This window comes from Lepidochelys olivacea (genome assembly GCF_965140295.1).
Source record: "Lepidochelys olivacea isolate rLepOli2 genome assembly, chromosome: 8".
Classification (NCBI taxonomy): Eukaryota; Metazoa; Chordata; order Testudines; family Cheloniidae; genus Lepidochelys; species Lepidochelys olivacea.
In genome coordinates, this window is record NC_140418.1 from 69,233,055 (window position 1) to 69,253,986 (window position 20,932).

The 20,932-nt window shown below is 40.4% G+C and overlaps 1 protein-coding gene across 1 annotated transcript in view; it reads left to right on the forward strand.

Annotated features, from left to right (window-relative positions):
• The first annotated feature begins 5,331 nt into the window (after positions 1-5,331).
• COL11A1 (collagen type XI alpha 1 chain) overlaps positions 5,332-20,932 on the forward strand; it is a 232,216-nt gene continuing 216,615 nt past the window's right edge. Inside the window, exon 1 of the mRNA XM_084637779.1 lies at positions 5,332-6,023. Coding sequence (XP_084493905.1) covers positions 5,909-6,023 — 115 coding nt within the window. The 5' untranslated portion in view covers positions 5,332-5,908. The remainder of the gene's footprint in view (positions 6,024-20,932) is intronic.

The window sequence follows — 20,932 nt, forward strand, 5'->3', positions numbered from 1 at the left end:
TGTGTCTGGAAAGCTAGACACTCAGCATTTTATCTGGTAAATTACCCACCCGGCAAAGATCTTATGGGTGGGGAAGAAAAATCAGAAAAGGAACATTCTGCTATGGCTTGATCCAGAGCCCACTGAAGTCAATGGGTGTCTTTCTGTTGACTTTACTGGATTATAACTATATGAAGGGAATGGAGAATGTATTATTCTTTAAGCCTTTGCATTGCTGATACAGGCTGTCTAGGTGAGCACTGCAAACGGCCCAGAAGAACCCAGGTGCATTGTCAGAAATGGCTTCCTTGTCAGGTTTTGTAGCTACCATTAGGTATCTATCATTTTTTTGCTTTCCTATAAAAAAATGCTTCCTTCTCCTTTCTGGCTCAGGGGAAGCAATTTCTAAGGGATGAAGATGACCATGTTGGAAATTGTACCTTGCCTTTCCTCAGGCTCTTGGAAAAGGCCTGTAATTTTAGATAGAAGAAAGATAAACACACAGGAAATGGCTCCTCCCTCCTCTCATCTCGTGTTGTCCAATAGAGAACAAAATTTGATGTCACTCACTGACTGGGAACTGCTAACCCATTCTGAAGTATAAAGAATATTTTGAATGTTTTATTTAATTTAAACTGTTAAAGAATTTTAATTGCTTTTTTAAAAAAATCAAATGAATATGCTGGTTATGAAATATGTTTCTGTTTCTTTGTCTCTCTCTTTGTTGTTCCATATAAGACTCTGGATTATTTAAAAAAAAAAGTTTAAAAATCCAGTTAAAGCTGTTAAGTGAGGCCTAAAAAAATCTTGACAACAGTTAGGCCACTGGAGTGCTGAGACCACCGCCTATCATGCTGTCCACTGTTGCCTCATTGTTCCTTGTACTCTCCTGTCAGTCTGTCTGTATCCATCTGTTGTCTCTTGTCTTATTTAGTTTACAAGCTCTTTGGTACAGAGACTGTCTCTTTGTTCTATGTTTGTAAAATGGGATCTTGATCCATGATTGGTGCTCTTAGGTGCTACAGTAATACAAATAACTAATAATAATATGACAACAGTTTACATCATTAACCTGAGGCTGCTCCAACATACACTAGGGGCTGGGGCCAGAATACAAGAGGTGCAAAGGCTGCTGAAAGCCAGCTTTGCCCTCACCCATCCATTCCTGAGCAAGAATGTAGAATTGGAGCCAATGTGTTTATGTTAATTTGGCCAGATTTTCGAAAGCTCTGAGAATTATGAGAACCAAAGAATTATCCAGCAAAACTGGTCAGATTATTAGGTTGACCGGTTGGTATCCACCTCAGGCCCCCAAAGATTCTGGAACCCATATTGCTTATTGATTCAGCATCAGTTTCTGTTTTATAAATGTATTAAAGCTCTTGAATAAAATCAAGAGAACATATCATTAGAGCTTTAATTAAACTAAAGCAAGAGTAAAATACACTATCTATCAAAACACAATGAGGTCAACAAATCAAATCATTAAATTAGTACCAAAATATAGTTAATCCTTATATAAATTCTAAGCAGGAGTCTAAGAAGTTGGCTGTCCATTTGGTGATAAATCCTACCTAGACAAATTTTACCAAAGTCAATCATATTTGTAATTTAAGTCTGCTTACAGTATCATAAAGCTAAAACCAAATTATTATCTAAAGTCCGAAACAAAACGTTGGAGCCTATTAAAACTTCCTTCTTAGATTTCAATTCTTATGTCACCTGGCTAACCTTTTTCATTCTTCAACAGAAATACCATAATACAGACTTTAACAGAACACCCTTGATAAGCAGATGTATAACAATTCTTATTTACCAGAAATTACAGAAGACAATCTGAAAGTCTCCAGACTTTTAAACACAAAACATTCTTTAATGCGTGTCTTTATGAGACAATATTTAGAGCAGTTTAAATGTTTTCTTTCGGGCACCTTTCGTGCATGAGCTTTACGGGTGCTCACACATGAACAGCCACAGCCCCACACTTTAAATAAAGAAACACAAAAGGGCTGGGATGTCTTCCAGCTAATTAAAAAGACAAAAACCAAACAAGGGAAAATTAAGATATTGAAAATAATCAGGGGTTCATAAACTCTTGAGCTTTCCCAGTCTTTTGGACTCCGATAGAGTAGGAGCTGAAATTGCGGATAAGAAGCTAGATGTTGGTGTTCTACTGGACGGCACTTCTCACGAGCAGGCCTTCTTCAGGTGTAGGGAGAACCTGGTGAGAGACTTGAGTAGTTTGTTGATGTTGTGACTTCCTCTCCCCAAGGTGTCCAATTTTGCAGATTCTAGAACATCAGTCTTCTCTCAGATGCTTTGGTGACCTGAAAGGTGAAGCTTCTCGGCCCTTGTTCTTACTCTTGTTCTTGAATGACTTATGAATTTTGCTTGCTCCATCTTGAAACACTTCCCTCCAAATCTTTGGTCAAATCAGGTATGAGCCCCACCTTAGAGCCACTCACTCCAATCTAGTTTGAACTAGATCATTGTTATTGAGCATCACCTTGGAGATCCTTAAGCCAGCAATCATATACACTGGATTTGGTATTTTCCATAACACAGAGGCTGTTGTTAGTGGCCCCCATAAATTATCAAAAATCCAGACACAGAAGACCACTCTTGAGGAAGCTAGCATGGTTTTATTTGCGTTAAAAGTCTTAAAAATAAATTATATCACCAGTTAATGGAAAATTCAATATATGTCTGAGCAATGGGGAGGATGGTGATATTGTTCACAGTAGTAAAAGGGGACAAATGGAGACAGTTTGGGATGGAAAAATAGGAGTTCAGTTTTGGCCATTTTCACTGAAGCTGATGGACTCTGGTAAGTTGCTAGTAAAGCAGAGTGCACAGGGCAATGCACAGATCCAAGACATAGCTGTACGATATAACACCAACACTGGGTCGACTGAAGTCACAACAAAGTTTTCTTGCCACCATCAAACCCCTAACATTGTCACCCAAACAAATAATTGGCTCAGTTATGGCAAATAAGAGTAAAGAACGACCCTGTAGTCTATGTGGCTCCCACCACTCGAACATCTATCACCCGGTGGAGATTGACCCTGGACTATATGGCATTGCCTTAATCAATTTTGCACTGGAGTTGGCTGGTTTAGAGATGTGATGATCAAGTGGGGCTACATCACTCGTCCCTGTGATTGCAGCAGAGAGCTTCCAAATATGAAGCATCTCCTGCAATGCCCACTGCTTGACTGTGAATTCGCTTCCAGTGACCTGGCAGAGTGCAATGACTGGACAATTGCATGTGCATCGATATAGCAGGAAGCAGTATGAAGACACAAGAAGAGGACTTAAGCTGATAACATGGCATCCAAGCAGGGATGTCCCAGAGGCAAGCTGAGCTGCAGGACTAGATGCAGAGAAATGTTGCTGACAGAGAGACAGATTTGTAAATCATAAATATAGAGATGATACTTGGAGCCGTGTAAGTGGATGAGATCACCCAAAGATAGGATGTAAAGTGAGAAGGGCAAAGAGCCCTGAGAACTCCCACAGATATGGGAAAGGGGAGAAGCAGGACACACTGAAAAAGTCACTGATGCTTATCTGTTCTAGGAAGGGTCTAGCACATCACTGAGGGCAATACAAATAAACAAATGAATATATAATAATAGTTATTAACTCCTTGCTTGCAAGTAGCCATATTTTATAAGTAAGTTCATTGTTAGCACCTTGTAACTTAACCAGTTTTTGAAACCAAATATTTTGTTTTTAGAATTTCCAAGGTTTTTGTTTCTGTTTTGGTTTGCTTATTTTTCATCTTTTGCCATCAGTAGGTCTCCACATGGACATAGCAGTCCACTCCTGAGCTACATATTGCATAATTGGTACTTGATAACTATCATTCGAAGACAGATAAAATCAAGTTTTTTAAAATGTATTTCTTGGAGGTTATAAATCCAATAGTCCTCCATTTGTCCATTGAGTCTTTTAAGGAAAATGTGGTATATAAAACAGGAATTTGTACACCTCTCCCATCCAATTTACGTAATACCTTATTTATTCTGCATAAAGAAAATAGGATGCAAAACCATTTTTTCCCTTCACAAGTCACCTTTTAAAATTCAGAGTGCGTTTACTCACTAACTGAAAGTAAAGGCAAGCAGGATTTAGCCAAATGTACGTGTTTAATGAAGCTCTCCTTAAACCTCTGCCATTATTTATTGAAGCTGGCAGTTAGAGAGGCGGTGTGGCCCAGCAGACAGATCACTAAATTAGGACTCAGAAGACCTGTGTACTATTCCTAGCTCTCACACTGGCCTCCTGAGTGACCTGGGGCCAGTCAATTCACCTCTCTGTGCCTCAGTTTCCCTAGCAGTAAAAGAATGGAGATAATTGTACCCTCACTGAAATGTATGCATGAAATGGTGAAATACAGTAGCACCTACTGTTGCATCGTGCTTTTCATTAGTAGATCTCAAAGCGCTTTACAAAGGAGGTCAGTATTGCCATTTTCTGTGATAAATGTACAGTACGGTAAAGAAAAGGGTAAAATGCTATTAAGTTCTGAAATTTATTCCTTTTTGCTTTAAACTTGTCATGCTTTTTCTCCTTAGTAAAACATCATTTTCTTAGAAGCCATTATTAAATTATATGATTGTTAAAACAGTTTTCATTTTAAAAGATAAATTAGCTTGTTTTGAAGCATAAATATACCAGTAAAGACACACTTTACAAATCCCATATGTACATATGACTAGAGCCATCAAAGAATAGTCAGTTTCGATTAACCAAAGCGTTTAAAGTCAGTGAGATAGAATTCTTAAGTGGTCCGGCTAATCTGAGCAAACTGACTATGCTCTAGTGACCATATGGGATAATGTGAAATACCCATATACACACAGACGGAGGAAAGGGAATTTGTCATAGATGGACTTCTAAACTTTGGCCCAGCAGCTCCCCCGATTTCAAGGCCTCCGCTCTGCATTCTGCGGGTGGGGTGATTCACCTTTCGGTGGTTGGTTCCCCCCTTCCTTTCATCTGGCCACACCGCAGTTCTTTTAAATACCCAAACCCTGTCTGGAAGCGTCCAGCTCGTGGGTAGCGGGGAAACGTGTCCCTGCACCAGCTCTAGTAGCGGGCAGCGCCTTTCAGGTTTTTGATGACAGGGACGATCTAGGCGTCGATCGTTCTCTGGGCTGGGTTATAACTTCAGCAGCGCAGACCTGTGGGAACCAGGGAGGGCACGGTGATCCTCTGACCCCCTCCCCCGTTCTTCCACCCCCTGCCTCCCATTCTGCCCCATTGCCCGCTTCTCGCGCTCTCTGCCCCGTCCCACCCGCCCCTCCTCTGCCCCCACTTGGCTCGGGGAGCGGATCCCGGCAGGTCCGGGCTGAGCCCCTGCCGCACGACCCCCGGGACGGGGAGCGAGCAGGCTGGAGCCGGCTGCGGAGCGGACTGGCCGGGGCGCTGCTGAGCACGGAGGCTCCCTGCGGGCTGCTCCTGCCATTCCTTTCATTCCCCAAGTATTGATCTGCCCTGGCTGGGCGGCTCGGGGGGCTGGTCCAGCCTGCGGGGCCCAGGGAGGGCGGGCTGTGGGCTGCCGGAGGAGGCGTGCGATTGGCTTCTGACCTGCCGCTGGCTTGTCAGTTTGGGCTCCCGGGGGTGGCTGCCGAGTGCCTCTCGCCCAGCCCTCTGACGGGATGGAGCCTTTAGGGGGATGCCGCGCTCCTGGCGTTTTGATTAAAGCCCCTCATCTCCCTGCAGTCTGAAGGCAGGACACCGGGGGAGGACGGGGCGGAGGGGGCCTGCACGGAGCAAAGAGCGGGACGAAAAGAAATCCCCTTTGGTGGTTCACGGATGGCTCTATAAGAGGCAGCATCTCTGGGAATACCGTGGAAGGGACGGAGCTGGTATACATTGAAGGCGCCCGGAGTCCGGTTCACACTTGTGGGCGCCCAGCATGGAGATGCAGAGATGGTCCACAAGATGGAAAACGAAAAGGTGGCTGCGGGACTCCACTGTAACCACACTCATCGCTTTTACTTTCCTTCTCCAGGCTGCAGAGGTCAGAGGAGGTAAGAAAGAGACGGGAGCTGGGCGCTACCAGCCAGCCCCCCTCCCCAGCTGGGGAGGAAAATGCAGGACAATGCTGCCGCCAGGTTTTTAGAGGAAGTCCTGTCAAATGAGATCCCCGTCCTGGGGAGGCGAAAATAATGGGGTGAGGGGTTAGCTCAGGGTATTAAGCCCAGCTGGGAGCCTCTTGCAGAACCAGCTTTACAGGCGCTTTTCTAAAGTGCTGATGAGTTCAAGACCCCCACATCGACCTCTTTCTTGTAACTGCGGAAAGGGAGCAGGGGGCGAAGCAAGGCGGTTTTGGACACAGCTCTGTGTTTCCTCCACCACGAAATCCATTTTTAAAACCAACAGATGTTTCTGCGATTTTCAGCGCGATTGAACGTACCGAGTCAGGAACCCGATAAAAGTTCACCCAAAGTCTTGGCTAAAGTGTAACAAAAGTCTCTGCGCTCTCCTCCGAGGAGCGGGGAGATGCGGGGGAGGGAGAGGGGGGGATCTCAAGATTTCAAATACTCCTTAGTTCTTCTTTCTCTGATTTTCGTTGCAAAGATTTTTAATCGGCAAAAGTTTTCCAAAACGCGGGGAAGAGAACATCTCTTTTAAATGGGCCCCTTGCTAGCCCGGCAACTCTCTTCCAAGTCCATGGCCCTGCGCGCCCTGCCAGGTGGGGTGTGCAGCTCGCACTTGGAGAGCCGCAACTGACCGGGCGATCGGTTTGGGAGCTAAGGGATACTACGTGGCACAGCAGGGAGGTCAGTGCCAGGAGCTAGGCTCCTTGCACCGAGTAGCGGCTCCCCCTCCCCTCCACCCATTCCTTCCCCGCATCCTTGGGGAAGACTGAGTGGTCCGTTAGGTGTCTGTGGACATGGTTAGCAGGGTGCAATTCCTGGGAGCTTGCAGACGAGCGAGAAGCCGCAATCCTCCCCCTCGGGAGGGGGAGCTCAGAAGGTAGGGAGGGCCCTGAGCTCACACGTCTGGGGGTGGGTGGGAGGAGGAGGAGGGGCGCGCAGTGCATAACCCCTAGTGCTCAACTCCAAGAGCTGCGCTCCTGCAGAGATGCCTGGTAGTGTGAGGAGGAGCAACAACCGGTCCAGAAACGTCCTGTTTGGGGACCTCAGTTGGAAACCAGCGGAACAGTCCGATCTTATGGCCTTAAAAGATCTGCTTGCATATATGTGGAACTACACATATAACCTGGCTGTGCATTCTCCAGTGACTTTGAACTCCTAGCTGAGTGGAAATGCCGCTTCTTCCCCCTGCAATCTGCTGTAGGGGTTAGGCTCTTCTTGTGGCAACCTAGCTGTTAGGGGGCCTCACAGCCTCAGGGGGCTGATGCTCCCAGAACACAGTCCCGGTTTTGTTTATATCATTATCTGGGACGAGATTTGCCCGTTTTTGAAGAGAACAGTGGTGTCGTTTTCCCCTTTCTGAGTCAACAGTAGTTATGGTGGGGAGCACAGAAAGGTGAATCATCAAAGTTTCCATTCAGCATTTTGTACCTGGTCACCACTTGAATTGTGGCCGATCAATCAGTAATTCTGCCCCCTGCTGGTCTCATTTACAGTTTAGGGAGGAGGGGGCCAAATCCATCCTTGCTGCAATTCCAATGTCTCCAGTGGAGTTACACCAAGGATAAGTTACCCTCCCCCTTTGCCCCCCATCTAGCTGCAGGGGTTTGGGTACTCATTACTATATTGAAACTGAAGTTATTGAATGAGGGATACTGAAGACAAAGACTGGGTAGATTGTGTTTTAAACCTAATATGCCAATTGAATATGAGCTGGAGATGATTCTTTGCAGCCTTCACTTCATAACAGTATTTATTATGAGTTCTGGGGTTGAATCTAGATTTTAAATGAAAATCTGAACCCAAGCAGCACCGATAAAAATTCAGCGCAAGCTCCTTGGTATTTACTGAAATAATTTTAATAATAACAGGAGCAAAGATTTGTTAGATTGATACATTTACTAAAATAATACCTGAGTGAAGAATTACTTTTAAAGTTCTTTCTCCGTTCTAATGAAGGAAGGAAATATCAGAAACGTAAAATGACAGGGAGCATCTTAAGTTTGCCACAGTTTGTGAGTTTTCCTGAAAACTGCCTGACAAGTAACACAGTGGTTTAAATGTTCAGAAACAGGGTATGCCATTTGCTTACAAATTGCTGGTAGCTGTGTGGTTACGGCTCAGTCCAACTGTTACTGAAGTCAGTAAGAGTCTTTCCATTGACTTTAGTGGCAGCTAGATCTGGATTAATTTCCCATATGAAGTATTATTAAATTATTTCTGAATAGTCTTTTATGTGCGCCACTGTCATTTAGAAGACTTCAAAGATAAAAGAAAATAACATTCACTAGTATCTAAGACAAAAATGCTCTGTTCAGTGACTGACACTTGAAAGCAGGAAAGAAAATAAATAAAACTTTTGGACACATCATTGTAACTTATGTGATAAAGTGAATATATTGCAGTGTTTCATCAGAATGCAGCATAAATCATATCTTTGTAACTACATTAAGATTAGACCTCTGATTTTTATTTTATTGGGCTTTTCATAAACTGTCAGTTTATAAAGCAAATTACACAATGTATTCATATAAAGCGTTAAACTTTATAGTAACTACTTTTTTAAATAAGACATTTCCTGCTATTTAGAAAGACCTCAACAAAATTCCTAAGAGTCTTGACTTCTTCTTACATATTGCTTTGCTTTTTTTTTCCATAAAGAAAAATGATAGTTGTCTGTCCTGGGATGAACGAGGGTGGAGAATTCCTGTTTAGGCTCTTGAGGTTCTCCACCTTAAGGCAGAGAAAGCCATAGAAATGAGAAGCAAATGAATGGGGAAAACAGTGAAATATATTTTGTCGCTTCAGTGCCCACTAACTTCTCAGCAACTCCGTTAGAAAATATTTTTGCTTTATAACCTGGTACAAGTAAACAAAATACAACTTTAAAAGACTTTCTTTGATTCCCCCCACCCCCAACCCTCTCACCTTTAAATACCAAATGTGTTGGCAATGCATTTGGAATGAATAAACTCATTTAGTCAAAATGGCTTGGCTTCAGCACTATAAATTTTTGCAAGGTCCTGGAGTCAATGCACTATTGTAATGCTGATTTAAATTTCATGAGCAAGAAATGAAAGAAAATCAACTTTTTTTTTTAAGCTTTTCTGGTAAATGGAAACCTTCCTATTCATCAGCGTGCAGGACAATATTAAGAATTCGGATTGAAAATGTGATTGGTCAGCTATATAAAGAAAATAAATATATGAACTTCTGTTTAAGTAAATCCATGGACGACAGAGTATTTGCCTGAAGATATTGTAGATGCTTTATTTTAGTCATCCCATTAGAATGCTTCCCAAACTTCTTTGGAAACCAGCAGAAATTCTTGGTGCATAAGGAATGGAGAATTGGGCCCATTACAATGGAAAAGGAAACTTTTTTCTAATATCCATACCCACCTAAAAGTATGTAATTCAGTTCTGAATGCTTATTGGGTCTCAGTGGAAATGTAGCTCTTCAGCTTTCTCAAAATAAAACTGTTTAACATCTAATTATTATTAACCAACACAGAAGTGTTGATTTCAAATAGTAACTTGTAAATGTCTGGTCAGATCAGCTTATTAGTGATGTAGTTCCCCTGTGCTGTTGACTGGCATGCTATGCATTAATGCTCAATTGTGAAAATGAACTATTTGCATGTCTCCTTTAACTTAAAATATAGTAAAATATTTGTAAAAGCCAGATTCATTTTATTAAAAATACCACAACCCTCCAAAGGTTAAAGAGATAATACATTTCCAAGCTTGAAAAAAATAGAGTTAAGTTGATCAACCCATAAGAAGATTTATTGAGAATAACTACTGGTGGGCCCAGCTGAAAAGTTTGTTTGAGTCCCAGGGATCAGCAGGTGAAATGGTCCTATCTTCCCAGAATGTGCTGTCTGACCCTGCATGAATATGTCTGTTTTTTCTTTTAGAAATATTGCAGAAATTCTAAATTAAAGGCTTTGTTTTAGACAGGCAACTGACAAAGAAATATGACTGGTATGTATTGTAGATTCTGCAGACTCTAGTGCTTTATATTTAATTTACCAGGAGACTTGACAGACTCCTGAAAGGACAATTCAGGCTGTGTCTTTTTACTAGCTCTGCAGTACAAAAACAAGACAAAAAAACCCTTCATATTTCCTAGCTTTATTTTTTGTCTTGTTTAAAATATATTATCAAGTCCAATATATATAAACACACAAACACAGCACACACAAATGATACATATCTAAAATGCTATATCTATATTAATCCAGAGGCAATTGTTTGAATTGATATTCTACACTAAAAAGAAAAAGCTTCCTTAACACAAAACCTATTCTTGACTGTATGATGTTTTCTGATAAGTTAAAAGGCTTTGTAAAAAACAACAACAACAAAAAACCTGGTAAATTTGGCATCTGCAGTATTCGTACCAATAGGACCTTTAATTCCAACAAAGGTAAAGCATAACAAAAGAACCATGGCATTATTGCTGAACTTCAGTTGCACCTAAAATGTTCTGGAGCAATTATGCCTCTTACAGATTATTTTTTTTTTTTTTTTGTACAGTGAGGAACAGTAGGGTTTCCATGTGCCAACAAGATTAAGAAGTTGTTTTTCTTTTCTCACTAGAGCTCTTTGCTTCTTTTCATAAGAAATTCTCTTAACATTTATTAATTTATTGTTGTCCTGACTATTTGTTGATAATGGGTGCAAATAGATTAAATGGACCTTGGGAGAAACCTCTTGTGTTAAGCAAGTAGAGTCTCACAGTCTCACAAAGCAATAAAGACTTGCCCTTTGGATGGACATGGCAGAGATGGGAAAATTAGCTTTTACTGAAATTAGATGAACACAGATGCATTTTGTCAACAGTTATAATTAGAATACCAAGGTTTAAATACCACCTTTGCAAACTATAAATGTAATACATTAATTGTTGACCTTGTTATTTAAATACTAGCAGGAGCTGGCAGTATTTGAGTTCTTTCAGCACATTATCACATGTAAAGGGGACATAAAAACCTTTGTAAATTTTAGGCCTGGGATTTCTGTATATGTCAAAGTGTTAATGCATTCAGCATGTGAAATAGAATTTTGTTTGGCAGAGGTAGTGTTATAAGTGCATATTGTTTGCTACCAGGTTTAAATGAAGGATGCATAATAAAAACAAATGCACAATAAAAAGTACAGATACTGATCTTGCTGTCATTGAAGTCAATAGCAACTGAATTAAGTTCATAGTGACTGTATAAAATGGCCCAAATGCTAGTCATTTTGTTCAATTGAAGAGTATTATTAAACTCTGAGTCTTACACACCACATGTCCACCATTAAGGTGAGCAGGATTTGGCCCAACACAAATACTAAAAATATTCTAGCAATCTAAATGGTTAATTATAATTTTGGAACAAGATTATTATTCAAGGTCAAAAACCTTTGATGTCAGTTGGATGCAAAACTGGGGGGGCTGATTTGCTTGGCTTATAGTCATAAGGAGTTATGCCACTGACTTCAGTAGTTGTAGGATCAAGTTCTCAAGCTGTGGGACTTTTTAAAGCAGATCCTCAACTTGTGCAAATGGTGTAGATACATTGAATTCAATGGAGCTATTCCAAATTTCACCAGCTGAAGTTCTGACCCTTACATGCCTGTTCTTTTCTTCTAGAGATTTTCTATATATATATAGTTGAAAAATGTACAAATATACCACATTCAAGGCTGTAGTCTATAATCAGGATATTTTTGAAAGCTAAAAAAGGTTTCGATGAAATACCTCCTTTGTGTATCTGCAAACATTTGGGTTCAGAAGTCCCAATCACTTATTTTTTATATTTAACTATTAGCCACATGTCCTACTAAAAGAGGGGACACAGTGTCTCTTGCTGTGCTAATCACCATTTTTAGGTTACCCTCTAACCTAAAAAAATGGTGATCAGCAGAGCCAGTGACATGGTAATGAGATTGTGGTAATGGAAAAATGATATTCCAGGAATTTAATTTGTGTTTTGATGGTCTCAGAATGTCACATCTGAAGGTACTGTCTCCATGAGCTAGTAGTTCTACTAAAGAACTTTTTAGCTCAGCAAGTAAAAGAGGCTTCATCATGCTTAGACACTGTGAGAATAAATTCTGATTTCATCAACCAATACTCTGATGTAAACCAGCGGTAGCTCCAGTGGAATCAATACTGAGCTGGATCCTCATTACTGCAAATTGGCATAAGACTTCCATGGAGTTTAAAGGATTTATACCAGCTGAACATCTGACCAGATATTGCTCTGGTATAAAAATAGTGGAAGCAATCTCAGAATCAGATTGCAGATGCATGCTCTGTTTTAACGAATGCTGATTATCATATGAAATAATTAATATACTTAGTCTAAAAGAAGGTCTTACTCTAAATAATGAAGAAGCCACTGTTTAGGCAAAATATGTGAAGTATTCATGAAACCTCAACCTCAAAAATTTAGGTTACACTCCATGTCTAGACTGTTTTTGGTCAGTAATGAAAACCTAAAAGGGTACTCCTTAATTCCTGCAAAAATATTTCAGCTAAATGACTGATACCTTCGAGCTAACATCATTAAGGGTCTGAGCCTGCAGTTTATACACAGGCAATCCTTACATTGACCTCAGTGTGAGACCTGAGTAGGATTTTTACGACATGTGTTTTACAGTTTTGGGCTCTGAGAAGAGACATAATTACTTGTTGATTGTCATCTAAAATACATCAAATAGCTTCACTGTGTGCTTTCATTTTCTTTGAATTATAATTTAACAATGTTGAGTGAATTAAGAGAGCTCTGCATTGGCCTAACTGCTCCTGACAAAGTCAGTGGTAGGATTCTCAGTGTCAGACTTCTGTGAAACAGAGTTAGGCCAAGTGGCAAACAGTCCTGTGGCACCTTATAGACTAACAGACGTATTGGAGCATAAGCTTTCGCGGGTGAATTCCCACTTCGTCGGATGCAGAGTTAGGCCAGTTCTGAGTGCTTTTGAAAGAGCCCACCTGTTATTGAAGTAATTATTTAAAGCATTCCTGTATGCATCTGGATAATCTGTTCTTCTTATACAACCAAATATTGAAGTGATCTACAACAATATCCTAGCCCTCCTGGAAGTGCCATCAGCCTTTGGCATTTTTATCTGAATGCTCTTAAGGTAAAGTGCAATAAAACTGTAGTGATTAAAAGAACTACATTTCTCACCTCTAAGTAGCAGTCATGAGTAAAAATCTCAAACCTGGGTGCCTAAAGTTAATCTCTTAAATTGATATTTAAGCATCTAGATAAGGATAAACTGATTTTCAGAGTTGTTGCACATCCACTCCAACTAGATAGTTTAGATTTCTTTTCTAAATCTTGAAAATTAACCTCTCAGTGCCTCATTTTCCCGGTCTGTGAAATAGGGCAAATCATAAATATTCACTTTAGTAAAGCACTTTGGGATGGGTAGATGAAACTTTCTAAGAATTAATAATAATTACTGTTTATGTTTGGTTTTCAACTTCTGAAATGTGCCCATCACAATTGTCCTTGGGTGCATGTACAACATGAAAAACTACTCCGATACAAACATAAAAAAAGATAAATAGGGTCATTGCATTATAAAACCAGCAACCACCCCTATATGGCAAATGCCTGTAATAGTACATGCATTTTGAACTGTACCCTAAATGCCAACAGACTCAGAGTCTGTTCAACCAAAGAGGGATGTGAATCCAAAAGTCAAGGACTTTCCATTGGAAATGCTTTACCTCTAGCTATCCGTATCGAAATCAAGAGCTGTTAGTAAATGCTCCCCCATTGATTAACTAGTTATTGGCTACTTAGGGTCTGTCCTGTTATTGCAGGTTCATTTTAAGCTATTAAACTAAACTGTTAGCTAAACGTTTACAGAATTAGAGAACAGGCTGATAATCTGTGAGAAGTAATGCAAAAAAAAAAAAAAGAAATAGTTATCAGGTTTCACAGTAAGAGAACTGCTTAAAATAAAGCTTGAACAATGGAAGCTAAAATAAACCTGTATAAAAGCTTTCACGCAATCGGCATTTACGTTTTTCTCCTGCCCCCCACATTTCTCTCTTATTCTGGTCTGACTTGCACTGTACAGACACAGAGCATGGGCAGTGACAGTCCAGTTACTCCATTCTCCCCCACCAATCTGTCTCATTAATCACCATGGGAGCAAGGATCATTTAGACTCCAGGCCCATTCAATCTTTTGCCTTTCTGAGGAGATGATCAAAACTAGTGTCAGATACTGTTGTAATAGTAGTTTTTATTATTTGGATATCTGCCAAGTAGGAGCTGGCCTAGGGCCATTAACTCACTTCACAGATAATAGGACACTGCTATTAGATTGTAATAAGCACCTAGAACCTTGGATGGGTGCTGAAAAACAGAGGCCAAGATTTTAGAAAACTAGGACCCTAAATTTAGGCTTCTATGTCTTTAAGTAATAGTGTGATTTTCAAAAGTACTGAGCACTCAGCACTTCATATTTAGAAACCTAAATATGTACCTAAGTGTCTAACTTTAGGCATCCATTTCTGAAAGTCTTGGCCATAAATAAGAAATACTTGAAGACTTTTCATCAACACTCACCGGGTGTGGATGTTTTTAGACTGTTAGAATCTCACTGCTAAATGATAGCTAGCCTTTTAATAGTTGACACAATCAAATAAAACAAGAGTAAACTTTTAAAAAACTAAATTTAGGAACGAAGAAAGATTAGTAAATCCACACTCTGAGTTCCAGTTTGTAATGAAGTTTTGAGATATTTCCAACAGAACAGCTTACCGACATAATGTATCACATTTACTAAGGAACAATACAAAGTAAAAAAAATAACATTTCAGAAGCTAATATTATTGGGCCAAATTAATCTCTTGCGTACTCCAGAGATGAATCTGGCCTACTGTGTTTAGTGGCTCCAACTCTTACACTCTATTTAGGATGGGGCATTTCTAATGAATTAATACTTAAAAATTGATTGTGAGGACATTGCTGATGAATAACTGCAAAATCAGGAGGAAAATCAATATCTGTCCAATATAGTTCAAAATATTGGACAACTCAGTGTACAGCTTCCTGTTTCTCTTTTTTTTTTTCTTTTTTTTTTTTAGTATCTATGTAAAGTAATTGAATCCTGGTAAAACTGTTTATTGTCATTTATTACTACATCCATTTAAAAGGTGGAAGCCTTATACATAATTTAGGTGATGAGGATCTAGCACTTTCCCCAAATTGGGAGTATATTGTCTGAATTCTCTCCCAGAACTGAAGAAAACAGCTAAGGATTTACCAGCCCAAAAACTAATTGCTAAGATGATTTCAACAACTATATTTTATTAGACACTTGAGCAAAGAGTTACATTTTTAAACTAAGTATAGTCAGGTTCAGGCTTGGTGAGATTTCTGATGGGAATTGATGCCTGATCCAGAGGCCTGCCACTGCAATAATCTTATTGTCAGGCATGCCTTCCTTCTATATACAGCTGAGGTGATATAGCATAAGGAAAGAGGTAATCTTCAGGGTAACTCTATCTTAGAGCATTATAGTGCTCAGTCACTAGCACCTTTAATTGAATATGAAAATGCAGCGAAGGGGTAGTGCTGAAATGTGCTGAAATTTGTTTGCCCTACCTAAAAGGTGGATAACCAAATTCTGCACAAGCTGAAGCTTTTAAGTGGTCTTTGGCTGTGGCAAGATCCATGTATGAGGGCGAAAAAATCGACATTGAGGGACTTCACAAGTGAGAAGAACAATTGCCCATCACAGGCTTCTGGGATGTCTCTTAAAGGAATGATCAAAGCCACTGAAAAGGAATTTTGTTCCTGCCACAGGATCCTCAGACAAGAGAGCAATACTTCCTCAGTCAAGTGCATTGAGGGCTACTGATGGATGTTATAGAATTAGTGTGGATATTTGACCTCAGTCCATTGCCTTGAGGTCATTGTTCACCATGAAGACTATCTGTCCAAATCCAGGTCTGAAACACAATTGGCTAAGATCCAGATTATTGGAGGATATCCATTGATGATGGAGTTGGCTTATAACCAGCTTCTCAATGACCATCCTCAGGAAGGTGGGGTGGGGTTAGGTACTGGCTGGTAACTGACAAGCCTGTTAAAGTCAAGAAAGGTGTTTTTGAGCAGGGATCAGACCACAGCACATTGAAGATTTACTCTCCCTAAAATCATAATTCCCAACAGTGAAGTGCCCAGGTATTCTATATTGTCTTTCTCTAGACAGGAGTAGCAAAGCTCTGACCTTGGATCAATCTCTTGTTTTGCAGCAAAAGCAGACAAAATTACTGTCCAAGATATTGTGTAGGTAGTTGATATGAACATTAAAAAAAAGGGGTTGAGGTGATAAGTGGTTTATTTACCTAGGTGTAAAGGATGTGATACAGACACATTAAGTGCTCAGAATGATTGGGCCAGAACCTCAACTGGTATAAAACAGTGCAGCTCCATTAGCCAGCTGAGGATCAATCCCATTTGTATGTATATGTACATGGTCCACTAAGGATGACACATTATACTTACTTTAGTTATTACTGATAGCTTGAGTCAAGCAAATCTTATTCAGTTGCTATTTTGACATGATTTTATCTCTCTCAGTATTATAGTGGAACCCAAGAATGTGACTCTGTCAGGGTTTTTCTTGTGTTTTGGAGTAAAAATACATTTTAGGTTGAAAGTCAACAGACCCTTGACCGAAGTATTACTGTTTTAAACTTGTTAAAATAGTTTTCCAATTTTCATGTAAGGCACAGAAGCTATTACTCAAAAATGTGTAATTGTTTAATAGGAAAAGCTACTCTTCATCGGAGCTGGAGCTTTTTACCTCTAGCTTACCACTTTGAATACAGCCCAGGGTATGCATGGTAGGCAAGGATGGATAGGTTCTGTGAAACTTTTGGAAGTCTACTATCCCAAACCCACCACCGTATCTAGCACTAGTTGTACCATTTTTGCCCCGGACAGAGGGATCCAATACTTAATAGGTATAGAGACCGAAAACCTTTTTCATCCTTGGAAACTTGCATTGCTATTGCCTGTGCTACAGTTGTTCAGTGACTAGAAAGAAGGTTCCAGTCTCCACCATTGTAAATCCGGAGACGTTCTTGGCTGCTAGTTACTAAAATAAAATTAGCCTTAAAGCATGGTTATAGTCAGATACTATCACTTTCTTAACTCAAAATATCTGCTTCCTTTGTAAATCCAAAGTAATATCTGCATATGTTAGAGAATAAAATACATTTGTGCTACTCTTTACTCCTTCAGAAAAGACACAGCCATGGGAGGGTTAATTAGGTTTTCTTATAATTTTAGAATCTTAATGGTGGGTGCTGATGCATGAACTAGACAGTCCGACTTTCTGATCCCAGATTGAATTTGCAGAAATCACAGTTAGAGATAACATTCTTGTAAACTGAGACGATTTAATATAGCACCACTCAAAGGTAATAGCCATCTCCTCTTGCCTTGAACTTGAAAAAAATCCAGAAATTCCATAAAGTACACCAAACGTCAACAGTGTAAATTCTTATGACTTTGTTACAACCACTCCCCTTTTTGGTTGTTTTTTGTCTAACTTAGTGCTCTGTGTTCACCTACAGGGAGCATTCCCACAAAGGGCATGGAGTACAACTGGTTTAAACTAGCTGAGTATGCCTCAGAGTCTCCTGTCAGACAGGGTGTGGGTGTGTGGGTTTCCTCCTCCCTTTCCAGTCTATGAATGTGAAGCTCCAGATCCCTTGGAGGATCAGCTAGAGGCACAAGCCATCTGGGTGGAGAAACTGAGCTTCTGTATTGCTGCATGGCTTCCCCAGCACTCTGACACCTCTTTGACAGCATGATTCCTGTACTGCCCCTGCCCTGGAATCTCCTACATGTGGAGTTTCCTCAGTGTGGATGGGAAAGCCACACAAGTTAACACAGACTGTAGGCCACATATTGGGACAGAAAGAGGTGAGAAAAAATAAGTTTCTCTCTTATTTGTGAGTAAAGTGCTGAGTATATTTATGGCACTATAAAATACTAAATATGAAGACCCATGGTCTGCTGCCATTACCAACAATGAGGAGTATATAACTCCTAGAATAGTCCCACTGAAATCAATGGTACTGCTTGCAGAGTAAGGTGCTATGCAACATAAGTAGAGATATCAGAATTTGGCTCCAAAGAAGGCCAGATTCTTAACCCCATACACATGTTGTGTAGAAGTCAATGGAGGGCAAGATATTGTTCATTGTGAGTGAGGGGATCAGAGTCTGCTCCAGAGATGGAATCCTAGTGTCATTTTTACAAAGTCACTTTTCAAAGTATAAATGCCCTTTATTTTTTAAATGAAATTATACTGGTTATTAATCCATAAGAAGTAGTAGGGCACTATGCATTTTTTAAAAATCATTGTATCTGTGGAAAGTCTAATGCTGGAAGTGATGACCCAAAAATGGAACCACCACTTCCTATCTCTTTCCCCACAAAAGGGCTAGATTCACCTGCATACTCCAGGTACTTTGTGCTGCTCTGGCAATGTATAATTGCTGGAAACCAAGTTTAAGTTGCCCACATCTGGAATGGAATGACAGCACATTAATGGTGACTGACCACCCAAGGTTGCTCTTTGTAAAAGGTAGGCTACAGGCCCAGGGTTGCATCTTTTAAACACTTCCATTCCTAGGGGATGAGTCAGCAACCACGCTATCCCTTTTGCAGAAGTTTTCATCTTTCTCCCCCCTCCAAGCCATAAAGCACTGTTCCTTTCTTTTGGTCATCCAGCCAATCACCCTCCTGCTTAAAGGTGCAGGGCAGTCACTCTTAATCAAGAGCATCTCCAGCAGTAATCCAGATGCCAGTTCAGCAGCCATCTTGAATACAAATGGTGAAATCTTCCTCAATATTTAAAGTCTCTGGGCCTGATTCTGATCTCACACCAGTTTTACACTTGTGTAACTCCACTGACTTCTAGTTGTTACGTTTACATTTGTGTAAACACCCTCCCCCCCCCAAAAAAATTCTTCAATGGAGTTATGCCAATAGAGAAGTTGATCTTTTATTCCTACTCAGAACACGGTTCTGCACATTCAGTTGCTCCTCAAAGCTGTTATTTTTATATTTGTACCGTTCTGGTTTATTTTACTCCATGTTTTTTGTTTAGTCCAGTGTGCAACAAGCATAAAAAGCAGTGGAAGATTACAAAGTGTGCCTTAAATGCTACATTCAGTATGAAATACTGTGGACCAAATCCTGCTCTCAGTTATACAACTGAAAATCTAAATACCTTCCCTAAATGAATGGAGTTCTTTCAGGCTTACTCTGGTAACTGAGAGTAGAATTTGCCTCTGTAAATTTAAATGTCTCAAATAGAGAGGTGTTTTTGCTCTAAAGACACTGTGTCATTAAGGTTGTCTTGTGCTTTGGCCTCTCTGTATTGGGATATTGGGCACCAGTCTCCAGCTTACTAGTCAACACTTCCAAACAAACCAAAAAAAGCTGATGGATGGAAGGTAGATGGAAACACATGAACCTCGCTCACACGTTGAGATTGTTTTTAAGGAAACTGTAAAATGATTGTTTTTGACAATCAATACACTGAAAAAGAATTTAAACAATACAGTCCTCCATGTCCTCTCAGCAAATCCAACAATATGAAACTCTTCTCTCATTATTCCTGCATAACATCCATGGAAGTTACACATCTGGAGAAAACAAGTCCCTTTGTGCCAAATCCTACCCCCGTCAACGGTACAGAGGTGCTGCAGAACTCTGCACTATGATATTTCGTGGGAAGCAGAATCTCTTTGGCTAGGTTCTCCATTGTCTGGTAACCAGCACAATTGTGATCTGGGCCTCAGGGGGCCTCTTAGGATCTAAAGCTGTGTTCTAATAGGACATCCTTGGGTTCAGATCTTTCTGCATGTGATTGCTTAGTCCATATAGGGTCCGATTTGAGCCATTGGAACTTCTTGTGGCTGTAAGGCATGTGTGAGCAGATCCATTTGCAAACCTTGTACAGGTTTGTACTTATTTTCCAGTTTATCACAGCAACCATAGAACCAAATTTTCAGATGTGGTATTTGAATTTTTCCTGATCAATTATAGTTTTTGCAAAGAGGGCCATGCACCCATTTTGTGCATCTGAACAGAGATCTGTGCATGCAATTTTAATAGTTTGGTATTTCCTTACATTCCCATCCCCAGACACCAAATCAGAAGCCATATACTACCTGGATGCAATAGTGTGATATGACATAATAGTTATTGCATTTTTCTTTAGCTTTTTTCTCCTAGGAGAAGTAAACAGACGGGGTAAATTTCAAATAGACTCCATTGCCTAGTGGAAACCTTGTCTCATTTCAATGCCAGATGGAGAAATTGTACCAGAAGAGTACCACCTAGAGTCAGGCTGAGTAAGAGTCACTTTAAGGAAGCTTTTGTGAGAGGGTCTATCACAGGCAGATATCTACTGATGCAATAGAATATCCTGCAAAATTAAGATCAGTCAAAACTGAACAACGTACAAACTTGGAGGGTCCTTAGTATCTCAGGCTTCCTCATATGGGCAAGTGTTGAATGATATCAACCAGGTCCAGATTAACCAATGTGCACCTGGGGCACTTATATAGGGCCCCACCTCAGGGAGGCTCCCAACCACCGGGAAAAACCCAAATCAATAAACTGAGTGGCACTGCACCCCTGTGAACCAGGTAGTAATGCTACTCACTTGGATTTGGCCCCGCCATCCCTCTATCATGATGGAGGGGTGGCCAGGCCAAATCTAAGCAGGACTGTGGCACTGTGACCCTGTGTGCCAGGTTAAAACTTCATTCATTCAAATTTGGTCAGGCCAC